Below are 11,051 nucleotides of genomic sequence, written 5' to 3'. Positions count from 1 at the left end.
TCAGCTCCAGTCCGTGGGGATCTCGGCCTCCAGAGCTCACACAGGTCTGGTCCACAGGTGGGTGCGGGCCTGGTGGCAGGGCTTGGGGCCAGTGGGCGGCCGGTTTTGGGTTTCCTTGCAGGGCAGATGTGCCCAAGACAAGGGCGAAGGGAGCAGACGCAGCAGCAGGCCTCACTGGCCCATCACCAGACACCCCCCTGCATTTAATACCCCAAAGCTCGACCGGTACATTTAAGCATCCTCTGTGACATGGCCACAGGGTATGCAGATGCCCTCTGGCCACAAGGCGGAAGAAGGACCGACATCTGGGCCCAGGTCACCCTCTGGGAAGCAGAGTGGACACAGGTGCCGGTTTGGGACAGAAGGAGCTCTGAAAGCTGTCACCTGCAAGGTGGGGACCCACAGACCCTCCCATCACCCCTGGTCTTCGGGCACAGTCTCTGGGACAGAGCCTCTGCTGGGTGCCCCTCCCGCTGCTTTCAGCTGTTTGTGGGTTCCTTCAGCAAGTTCGGAGGGTACACTTAGCTCTATGGCCTTGTGTTGCATCCCAGCTGGCCGGGTCACCCACAGCGAGCATGAGCCCCATCAGTCCCAAGCTCCAAGCGGACCTCAACCTCGGCTCCCATTGGCAGAATGTCCTGAGCATTGACCTTCCCGAGGGGCCACCTCCAAGGGGCAGGCCAGGAGCACCTGGGAGGGGCCCACCTGACCATGCTGAAGGATGGCTAGGGCGAGACCACACCTCCCGGGGCCGCCTTCCAGAGGGCCCAGCACGGGGCGTGGGGAGGGTCCAGCCAGCGTCAGACCCGGAAAGTGAGGACCAACATGGCTAATGGCTGCTCTGAGGGCTGCCGCGTGCTGTCCTTGATACTGATGCCAAGCCTGGCAGTGGATGAAGCAGTTGGGGCCGGGACCCCTGTGGCAGCCCTGCTTCCATGTTGCTTGGCCCCCATCCAGGAGGGGGGGCTTGGTCCCCGGGGGCGGACAGTTCTAGCCTCATATGCCAGGCCAACTTGACCCTCGCTCGCCACAGCCTCTGTCACTGCCGTTCCTGCCTGAAGCTGCCAAGCTTGTCCTGTCCCCTCCCCATACTGACTGTGGGCACAGGGATGAGAGAGGAGAGATGCCAGGGGGCGTTGAGAGCAAAGTCGCCAAGCCTGTCGCTACAGAAGGAAGCTTGGCCTGAGGCGGCCAGGGACCTGCCAAACTGCCCAGGCCCGCCTTGAAGGAGCAGCACCAGGCCGGGGAGGGGAGCTCTTGCCACCCAGGCTCCTTCCCACAGAGCCCTGCAGGGACACCAACTCCAAGCAGGGCCCAAGAACACCCTGAATTTCTGTCAGACTGCCCTCTGCCACTGATATGTCCTCGGCAGGGACCAGTATGACAGCAAGCAGCAAACCTGAGTGACACGGAGGTGGGCGGCTCAGGGGAGGCAGTGGCTCCCAGCCTCCCTCCCAGACCTGTCCCCAGCCCCACAGTGCCAGGCCGCGAGCCCCTCCACAGTCAGGAGCCCCCACCCAGCAGGAGCGAGGACAAGGTCCCTGCCGCTCTCCCTGCCAAGGTCCCTTTAGAATTAACTTGAGGTAATCGGATTAGTATTTCTAGGGGTTTGGGGGTTTCTACCTGACACACGCTGAATTACACGAATCAGTCATCTTGGCTTAGCCACGCTCTGTGGCCGAGGGCTTTGCTTGCTCGGTGCCTCAGTTTACCCCGAATGAGGAGGCTATATTGGAGGTTGGAGGAGGACCCTTCCAGGGCCTGGGCCTCTGCAGGAACTGGGGAAACTTACCAAAACTCGACCTTTTCCTGGAATCTCCCCATGCCTCAGGAGGGAGTTGGGAGTGAAGAGAATTTAGTTACAAAGGCCTGTCCACTGTGGCCCTAGTCAATTAAAAAGCAGGTCCTGGGACCTCTGCGGAGGTTTGGGCTTTATGCTGCCCGGAGCCATGGCCCAGACCAAACCGCTCACTGGTCTCATCCCCTGAAGGCCAGGACGTGCTCCACGCAGGCAGCTGAGTGTTCAGGGAAATGGAGCCACTGGGGCCACGTCCATGTGGGCTGTCACCACCAATCTGGGGCTCTTGGCATGGAGGCAGCAGGGCTGGGGGGAGCGGGCCTGGCCGCTGCCCCCCAGGCCAGGCGCTAGGAGCCCTCTCGGAAGCTGTGGATCTGCGTGGAGTACCTGTGCAGGTGGCCCTCGGGCTGGGGCTCTGTGGCCCCCAGGGGGCCCCCAGCTGCCTGCTGCTGCTGGTAGTGCTGGTAGAGCTTGGGGCCCGGCCCATCCAGGCCCGGGAGGCGACCACTGGACATAGTCAGGATGGTAGAGGTCAGTGACTTGATGTAGTTCTTGGCCAGAGTGAGCGTCTCGATCTTGGAGAGCTTCTTGTCGGCCCGCACGTGCGGGATGACCTCCCGCAGTGCCTGGAAGGCGTTGTTCAGCTTGTGCATGCGCTGCCGCTCACGCTCGTTGCTCTCCAGCCGCCGCTGGATGCTGTTCTCTCGCCGGCCACCAGCTCCCGAGGGCCCCGGCCGCCGGCGCCCGGCCTCCGCCCGTGCCCCCTGTGCCCTCGCCGTCCTGCTCCGCAGACCCTTGGCCAGCTCTGGCCCCGACCCCTGCTGGGCCCTGTCCGGGGACCGTTCCCCTGCGGTGGCCTCTGTGTCCTGCGATGGCACCCGGCGCCTGGGGGGCCGGTTCTTGGTCTTCATGGCTCTAGGCCAGTTGTCCCCGCAGATGGTAGCTCTGAGGGAGGCCCTTGGAACTGAAATCCAGAACATAGGCCACTGGGGGGTCACACAGCAGGCTGGTGGACGCTTAGGACGCCCAGCAGACAGCCGGGGCAGCCATGCCCGGCGGCCCCCTCCCTGTCCAGTGGCAGCTGAGCACGTGGTGCACAGTGACCCCAAGCCCCTTCCCCCTCACACATGGAACCCTCACCCCAACCCTCTGGCCATTCCCGTTTGACCTCACAGCGACCCCCCACACTTCTCTTTGACCTGGTGTCCACTCTGGACTCCACATGCACTGATCCCGGGCCCATTCTCTGGCCCCTGCCCCTCACTGCCCCCTGGGCTTAGGTGGCCTTCAGCACTTTCCTCAGACCACCCAGAGACGTGGCAGGACTCCAGCTCAGGGAGGAGGTCTGCCAGAGGTTGCTGTGTCTTCCCCCACGCCTAATCAACAGGTGCCCACTCCAGCCACCTCACTGGCTGGCTGACCGTTGGATGTCACACATGCAGGGAAGACATTGGGGCCACAACCGCTGAGGACATGGGGCAGCTGTCCGCGGTCAGAGATCTACAGTAGCCAGAGCCTGCCACAGCCCCCAGTCCCACCACGTGGACGGCCCACCCCCCTACGTTTCCACCCCCCCCACGCTGACCCCACCAGGTTCCGCCCCTCGGTCCTCGCCCCTCGGCCCCACCGGGATCCCCCACCCCCAGTTACCTGGAGATCCGCAGCTGCACGCGTCGGGGCTGCCCACGGGGGACAAGGACACGTCGCTTTAGCCGCCCCGGGCGGGGCCGCGGCCGCATGTAAATGAGCCTGCGGGGCGGGGCCGGGGCGGAGCCGGTGCGCGCGTGTCCCTGCCCGGCGGCGGGGGGGGGCGGGGGCGCACCTGCGGGCGGTGGGAGGGAGGCCCGGCGGCGCCCCTGCACTCCAGGCGGTCGCCGCCTGCCCGCCGCGTGGAGCCCCCGCCTGGAGCCCATTCGGCGGAGTGGGAGACTGAGGCGTCTGCGAGCCCGCGGGCACGGAGGGAAGCCCCGGGACCGCGCCCGGCCGCGGCACCTGGCCTTGAGGTGAAGGCTGGCATCGCCAACCGAAGCCCGGAGAGTTGGCGGAAAAGCCATTTTGCAGTAACAATGCTTTCTCAAAGGGGCAGCAGCCTTTGAAGCTCCGGGGGCTTCCTGAGCCTCCCCCGAACCCCCGAACCCCCGACGGAGGACTGCCAGCACTCCGCAGGGCGCAGGTCCAGGGGCGAGTGGGCGGAGCCCTGCCCCGCGGAGCGCTTGCTCGGCCGCTGCGTGCGGGTCACGGGGACATACGTGGTGGTCATCGGTCTCAAGAGGTCTCCAGCGGGGCAAGAGGTGCACTCAGTTTGGGCTCAAACCCGGCTTACATCCAAGAGCTTTACTTAATCGCCGGCCCTCCTACCCTTCAAAGGAGCGTGAAAAGTTGTTTAAAGCAGCCTCTGGCTCAGGGGTTTTTCCAGGCTGATGGGGCACACCTGCAGGGCCTTGAGGTCCCGCATGGGCCTGGTCTCCCGCCCCTCGTGACCAGCAGAATCAGGGCCAGCGCTGATCTGGCACTTCTCAGAGGGGCTCACAGGGGTGCTCCTGGTCTCCATCTAGCCCTTAGGGGTGTCAGGGGAGTTAGTGTGACTGAAGAAGTCAGGGGCCAGACCTGCTTGGTAGGAGGCTGCTGGCGGCTGGGACAGGGGAGGGAGGGCCACAGAGGCACAGAAAGGCTGGTGTGCTGAGCTGATTAACCTCTTGGCTTACAGCTTAGTACAGGTTGTGTATCAGAAATTAAAAAGTGCCTCTTTCTGAAACTTATCAGTAAAGGCTTCCAATTGCACTTTGAGGAAGCACAAGCATATTTGCATGTTCTGTTTTCCAGTGATTATGCAGACTTTTGCCTCCTCAGAAGCGTGGGGGATGTAGGCCATGGAAAAGGGCCCACTTTCTCCAGGGACTGGGGCAGTGAATGACCCAGGGCCACTGGCTGCTACTGCCCAGGACAGGGCAGTGCCAGGTCACCCGCCCTGGGCCTCACACAGCAGGGGGAAAACCCAGGGAAGAAACGCAGCAACAGAGTTTATAAATATATAACTATATTTATTTTGAATATTAAATAGTTTTTAAATTACAAGCAATTTATTGAATCACACTATGCATCAATATACAGTAAAAATCTTACAATTTAAAAATGTACACAATTTAAACTGAAAGTTCATTAGCGGTGATATTGCCGTGAACCTCTCACAACTGTGTCAAGCACAACAGGGAAGCCGCGTGGGTGTGACTGCCCCCGTGGGTCTTCACTTGGGAGAAGGGATTCAACAGTGGAGACACGCAGGGCCCATTGGTGAGGTCTGTCTGCACTTGTGTGAGCCCAAACAACCTAGGTCAAGCCATTCAGGTAACAGGTTGTTGGTAATTCAATACTGTCTACACATCTTTCAGAATTTATCTGTGTACTGAAGAGGAGTTTCTTTGTTAATAGCCAAAACCGGAGCCAACCCCGCTATTAGGAATATCGCTTATGAGACTGCAGTCTGAGGTCACTGAGTTACCCATTCTTATTTTAAGGCTACTTCTCATAAGGCTACTCTTCCGAAGCCCCCATCACCGAAGCCCAATGTTTGGAGACTAACACTGGGTTCACTTCCGGAATTGTCAAACGATGGGCTGAGTAGGGTAAAACCAGAAGCTGCCTCCCTTGTGCCCCAGGCCCTCAGGACAGACATGCAGTAAGTCACTGACCCTACAGGTACCCTATGGAAAATATGAATACCAGGGAGAGGTTTTGAAAGGCGTTTTACGGCAGCAAGACATACAAAGACTTTTCTGAGATAAAACCCATTTCATTAGAAACAATCACCTGTACATTTAAAAATAGAACGAATGCTGTTTTCAACTCAGCTTCGTGGAGCTGCTTCACCCTTAAGATGAATAGCTTCTTATCCAGATGCACAGTCCAAGTTCCAGAAGGATTTGGGGAGCACTTTATCATTTTTTTAACATTTCTTTTTCTGGCTTATGACAGGATCATTCGATAACACAAATTAACATCTAGCTAGGAAGTTAATGAAGGTCAGATTATTTTTATTATAGGATTTAAAATATGTAAACTCCACCAGAGTAGCACTAATTAAAACCTGATAGATTCCAAAGGCAGCCAGGAAATACCACTGTGAACCAGGTAGTACCCATCTCACTCATATTATCTGGAGAATGACACTGATTCATTTCATTGCATAACTTTTTAGAACAAATTCCATGTGAAAACCCACTGTTGGTAACCAACGTAGTAAAAAGCAAAAAAACAAACAAAACAAAACAAAACAAAAAAACACAAAAACCTGACTTGAACAACAAAGCACATGCTGACACCTCAAAGATGGGCTGAAAATTCTAATCTACATAATTGGTTTCCCATGTATTGCTTGAGATTTCAAAAGAACATGTTGACTCACGTGTTTATTATAAATATAAAATCTTCCCCACCATGCAACACCACAGTAAGATTTACTACTCCAACCCACCCCCCCCCAACTCAATGTATAAAATGCTTTCTTTTGGCAATTATTCATGACAGTAAGATAGACCTAAAATAAATTAAAATGGGAATTAGGTTGTTAAAATCTCCTTAATCATAGTGAAAAAGGTATAGCCCCTGAATAGCAATAAATTTATCCCGGGCTGATTATACAAGAAGACTATATATTCTATGGATCTGCTTGACTTTAGTCATTAAATCTGAACTTGTTATAGTTTGAAAAAACTTGTATTAATTATCATCTCTCCTGTAGCTCTCAACAAAGACTGATAGATGTAAAAATTCAGGAAATTCAAGAAGTCTTCATAGCAAGAAATTCAGAGTTATGATAGTTTTGGCAAAATCACCTTCTAATGCCCTATTAACTTTTTCTTGTTCAGTCTGCACATCCCAAGACCCCACTCTCCTGGCTGTGCTCCCCACTCACACCAAGTGGAGGGTAAAGGAGGCTCTTTCTCCATTCTGAGTTCTTGCTCTGGAAAGTTATTGCTAGTATAAAATGTTAGTGGAGTGAACAATAAAGGTCATATTTCACTTTGTAAACTCTAGCCAATATACACTTGCATCTCATGCTAGGACCAGCATCGCTGGGATTTCTATCACGCAGCCCCAGTGGGCCTGTGTTACACTGGAGTCAGGGAAGCAAATCAGCACCGGAAAACATTTGGGGTGAAGGCCAGCGTGTGGTGGACACAGATCCAACGCCCGACCACGGCTTCAAGGCAGACATGCCAACCCTCCTTCAGCACACGCTGCTCTAGCCCCTGGAAACTTCCTGATGTCAAGGCAGAACTCAGACTGCAGAATGAGGTCAGCTTTTTATCGTGAACACCCTATTATTCCTGGCAACATTAGGAGGCAACGCTGGACACACTCGGTCCCTTTCAAGGCAAGGGGAGAACGTGGTGCTTAATGCGGAAGGGAAGGGTCGGTGCAGGTGAGTCCCAGGGCTGCGTCTGGGTGGGACAGCCACGTGTGGCTCCCCAAGGTCCCAAGCAGGAGGACGTGCTGGCTGCGCAGGCTCCGCCACTGTCCCTCATCCTTCCTCCCGGCCACGGGATGTAATGTATCTACCCGGTTATGGAGCCCAGCTGCAGCCGGCCACGACACAGAGTAGTTCTTCCAGGAAAATTCACCTCCGGACGTTATTTGAAAGCCCAACACGTAGTGTGCACAAACAGCATGAACTCAGACTGTCCTCAGCAAGCAGAGACCCGTGTGGGCAGCTTCCTCTTCAGAGTTCGGCACCGTCTGCAGGAAGGAGCTACAAGGACACCGAAGCCACAGCCGCCTGTGCTTCCAAACACCAAGCAGCTGAGCCGGCCTGGGGGGCAAGTGGCACGGGGGCCACAGCAGAGCATGGCGCAGAGGGAGGGCCCGCGGGTCCCCAGGGAGGGGGCAGGACACCGAAGCTGAGTTCCAGAGTGAACCACCTGTCAAGTTTTACTGAAGGGTTTAAGAAAATGGGGCAGTGGGGTGGGAGAATCACAAGGAGGAGCTCCAAGACCCCTCCAAGGTCTCAGAGAAGCCTCACCTGCTACAAGGAACCTGCGTTATAGAAAGAGACAAATGTGTGTTTCATTCGGTCAAACAGAACGAAGCAGTCTTTTTGGACTCATCAAAAATATTTCCTATAACAACAAAAAACACTAACATTCGGAATCATGTATCATTTACGAAAAAGTACCATATGTACAATTCCAACAACTCTAGACAGCAGAACACTCAAAATATTTAAACTTTACAAGTACCATGCAGAGCAAACAAACTATAAAACAGAGAAAGAAATCAAACCAGTGGATAGCACCAGCTTGACCTGCCTTATTTTCCTTGAATAATTTAAGATTCTGTACAATATCAGGTACTCTTAGAACATTTATCCACAGTGCAATTACAGAAAGCAATTAGTGATTTCTTTAAAAATAATAAATATGGCTCACTGGTGCCCATTCCCATCGTGCTCCTCTGGGCCCTCGCGCCCAGAAGGGATGCACAGATGTGCAGTGAGAGAACACTCCACATGGAAACCAGAAACAACCCAGAGCCTACAGTTCCCCACACACCGGAGCAGGGTTGACGCTCCCCAAGGACGACCAGGGCGCAAGCACCTCTGGTGCGTGAGCGTGGCCACCGGGCCTCCCTGGCCGGGCTTCCTGCCGTGGGCACGGAGCCGACGCAGCTCCCTCCTGGCCGCCTGAGTCTCTCTCCTGGGCCGGGCCCGCTGCAGCCGACGTGGAGGGGATGTCACTGCTGGGCTCCGCGCAGGAATGCCACCCTGGGGGAGCAGCCCGGGACTTGGGAGCGCATCCGCGTCCACCTAATCCTTTTCTCCGTCTTCACTGCTTCCTAGTACAGGGAATACAAGCAAAGGTGGGTTTGTGAAGTGATCGGCACAGATAAAAATAGTGTGGACAGCCTCTGACCCGCACTCCAGAAAGAGGAACTGAAGCTGGGAGTGGGGCTGCCCACCACCTGCGCGAGCCGCGGAGCTTCCTGGGACGGCAGCACCTGCCACACTCCCGCACACACATCTGCTCCGCTCGCACACGGCTCGGGGTCCGTGCTTAGGGCACAGGAGAAAGCCAGCCCCGGTCTCTGACAGATCCCTAGGTAATGGGCATTATCTAATCGGCACAATTCAACAGAGCACGAACACAAGTGAAAGCTCTTTCTATTTCATAGTTAGTATTTGAACGGCAAACTTCAAATCAAAAAAATGTACCTATTAACATTTATCTTCCAATCTGGTTATGGGGAACAAAGGATCCACATGTTCAGATAAGACCACTTCAAATGCGCCCTTGCCCGTGACTTCCCACCCAGACCTCTGCTATCACACAAGACCAGGACTTAATGGCAAAATCAATACTGCCTGGGAAGAGCCAGAGCACATCTGGGCTCAATCCCAGTCTCTCGGGCCAAGTGTTTTTTTTTTTTTTTTTAAAGATTTTATTTATTTATTTGACAGAGAGAGATGACAAGCAGGCAGAGAGGCAGGCAGAGAGAGAGGGGGAAGCAGGCTCCCCACTGAGCAAAGAGCCCGATGCGGGGCTCGATCCCAGGACCCTGAGATCATGACCTGAGCCGAAGGCAGCGGCTTAACCCACTGAGCCACCCAGGCGCCCCGGGCCAAGTGTTTTTAAGAAAGGCTTCTCTCTGGGGGAAAGCAGCAGAGATGGGCGGGGTGGGGGGGTTGTGGCAAAAGTGGAAAAAGGAGGAAAGAAGGTGGCAGACGCGCTGGAGCCATGCTGCCACGGACAGGACAGGGCCGGGAGGGAACAGCTCAAGTAGCAGTCAGCGTGCGGAGGGACAGAGGCCCACACACGAGGGACGTGGCCTCAAGGCTCAAGCTCTCGAGGCTGTGAAGGCTTTATAAAATAATCTTCTTACAATCTACTCTGCAGTAGGAAGGCACCCAGCTAACAAGCACGCAGGTCCAGCAGGGAAGGTCTCACGGGCTGGCCCCCGCCCTCCTCTCACCTCCCTGTTCGATGTCCGAGTCCGTCAGGTGTGTGAGAGAAAAGCTGGCGATGTTGGCGGGAGAGATGGAGAATCTGGAATACGGCGGGGTGTGAGGCCAGCTCGGCTCCGCGCTCCGGGGCGGCGGAGGCGGCGAGAAGTACTTGGATGTCTGAAGAGAAGGCTTGGAACTAAGAAGGTTACTTGTTGTCTTCGACATAAAAGGGTCGGGGGAGAAGTCATCGTCCCATTCAAAGCCTCCACCTTAAAGGAAAAAATAAAAACAGTTCTCCTTTTATGATTTCCTGATAAAGAACAGAGAGTTGGGGCGGGACGGTGGGGGGGGCTGTGGCGGAGGGGGGGACAGGAACACAGATGTGCTCTGCAGATCAACCTAAACCGACTTGGGCCTGACAGATGGCACAGCTGCTCCCGGTGTGGCGGGGGGTGGGTGGGGGTGGGGTCGAAACAGAGCCATTTAAAACAATCCATGATTTTCTCCTCCGAAAAGTTCACCTTAATTCACACCGCACTGTTTTTCAGTTTCTTTTTAAACCCATCAATGAAGTGACGTACCTTCTTCATCAGTTGAGCTTTCCGAATTTATGCACCTGCTCAGGTAGGGGGAGCCGGAAGAAGGTGCTGGGCTGTTCAACTCTGGGCCGTGTGCATCTCCTCCGCAGTGCCCCAGCTCTTTGGTTGGGGTCTCCTGAAAAGTCAAAGAGAAACTGCTATCTGCGAAGGCCAGCTCGCGAGAGCGCCCCCCTCCGGTGTACACGTGACAGGCCGGCACCATGTCTGACCCACAGGGTCCGTTCCGGGCCTGGGGAAGCTGCACAGTCCCGTCTCCCCCACCGAAGTGGCTCTGGCAGCTGGGCAGAACGCACGCAGCAGCTGCTGGAGGCCTCCGGAAAGTAAACAGTAGCAGGCCAGCTGGGAAAGAACGCCAGAACTCAAAGTACACCAAAGCAGCCACGGTGTGCCGTCCTCCCACTGCCCCTGCCTCAACGGCTCTGGGCCTGGACCCAGCACAGCTCGAGATCCAAAGTGGCCACCGGGGTGTTCAGAGAAACCTCCAGAAGCCCTTTGGTTCTGGTTCTGAAGCAGGCAGGGGGTCTTCTGACCCTCGGGGGCTGGCGAGGGGGGAATTCCAGATTTTTTCTCCCTCCATTCTCTTGCCCCCTGAGCAATCCTGGGGTGACAGACACCTATATCCTGAGGGAGGTGACCTCCCTCTCCAAAAAGAAGGAACTGGGATCCCAAGAGGGTGAGGAGAAGCCCACTGCTTCTCAGCAGCATAAACCGTGCA

General features: G+C 55.7%; 2 protein-coding genes across 2 annotated transcripts in view; both read right to left on the bottom strand.

Moving 5' to 3' along the window:
* Window positions 1–1,484: 1,484 nt before the first annotated feature.
* Window positions 1,485–3,475, bottom strand: BHLHA15 (basic helix-loop-helix family member a15). The gene is made up of 2 exons (XM_044233095.1): window positions 3,449–3,475; window positions 1,485–2,762 (listed from the first exon to the last, which is right to left on the bottom strand). Exon 2 carries the CDS (start codon window positions 2,707–2,709, stop codon window positions 2,146–2,148), a length of 564 nt encoding a protein of 187 aa, XP_044089030.1. The 5' UTR covers window positions 2,710–2,762; window positions 3,449–3,475; the 3' UTR covers window positions 1,485–2,145.
* A 1,343-nt stretch (window positions 3,476–4,818) lies between these two features.
* Window positions 4,819–11,051, bottom strand: part of LMTK2 (lemur tyrosine kinase 2) — an 83,022-nt gene continuing 76,789 nt past the window's right edge. The window contains exons 12-14 of the mRNA XM_044233948.1: window positions 10,319–10,451; window positions 9,764–10,006; window positions 4,819–8,629 (exon numbers count right to left, since the gene is read on the bottom strand). Of these exons, the coding sequence (XP_044089883.1) occupies window positions 8,601–8,629; window positions 9,764–10,006; window positions 10,319–10,451 (405 nt within the window). The 3' untranslated portion in view covers window positions 4,819–8,600. The remainder of the gene's footprint in view (window positions 8,630–9,763; window positions 10,007–10,318; window positions 10,452–11,051) is intronic.

The sequence above is a fragment of the Neovison vison genome, chromosome 14 (genome assembly GCF_020171115.1).
Source record: "Neovison vison isolate M4711 chromosome 14, ASM_NN_V1, whole genome shotgun sequence".
Taxonomy (NCBI): Eukaryota; Metazoa; Chordata; class Mammalia; order Carnivora; family Mustelidae; genus Neogale; species Neogale vison.
Note: the sequence above shows the minus strand (reverse complement) of the source record. Positions and strands in the feature narration are given on the sequence as shown.

Bases quoted from the DNA above. Each gene is read 5' to 3' on its own strand.
- BHLHA15 (XM_044233095.1), bottom strand. From the start codon at position 2,709: ATGAAGACCAAGAACCGGCCCCCCAGGCGCCGGGTGCCATCGCAGGAC.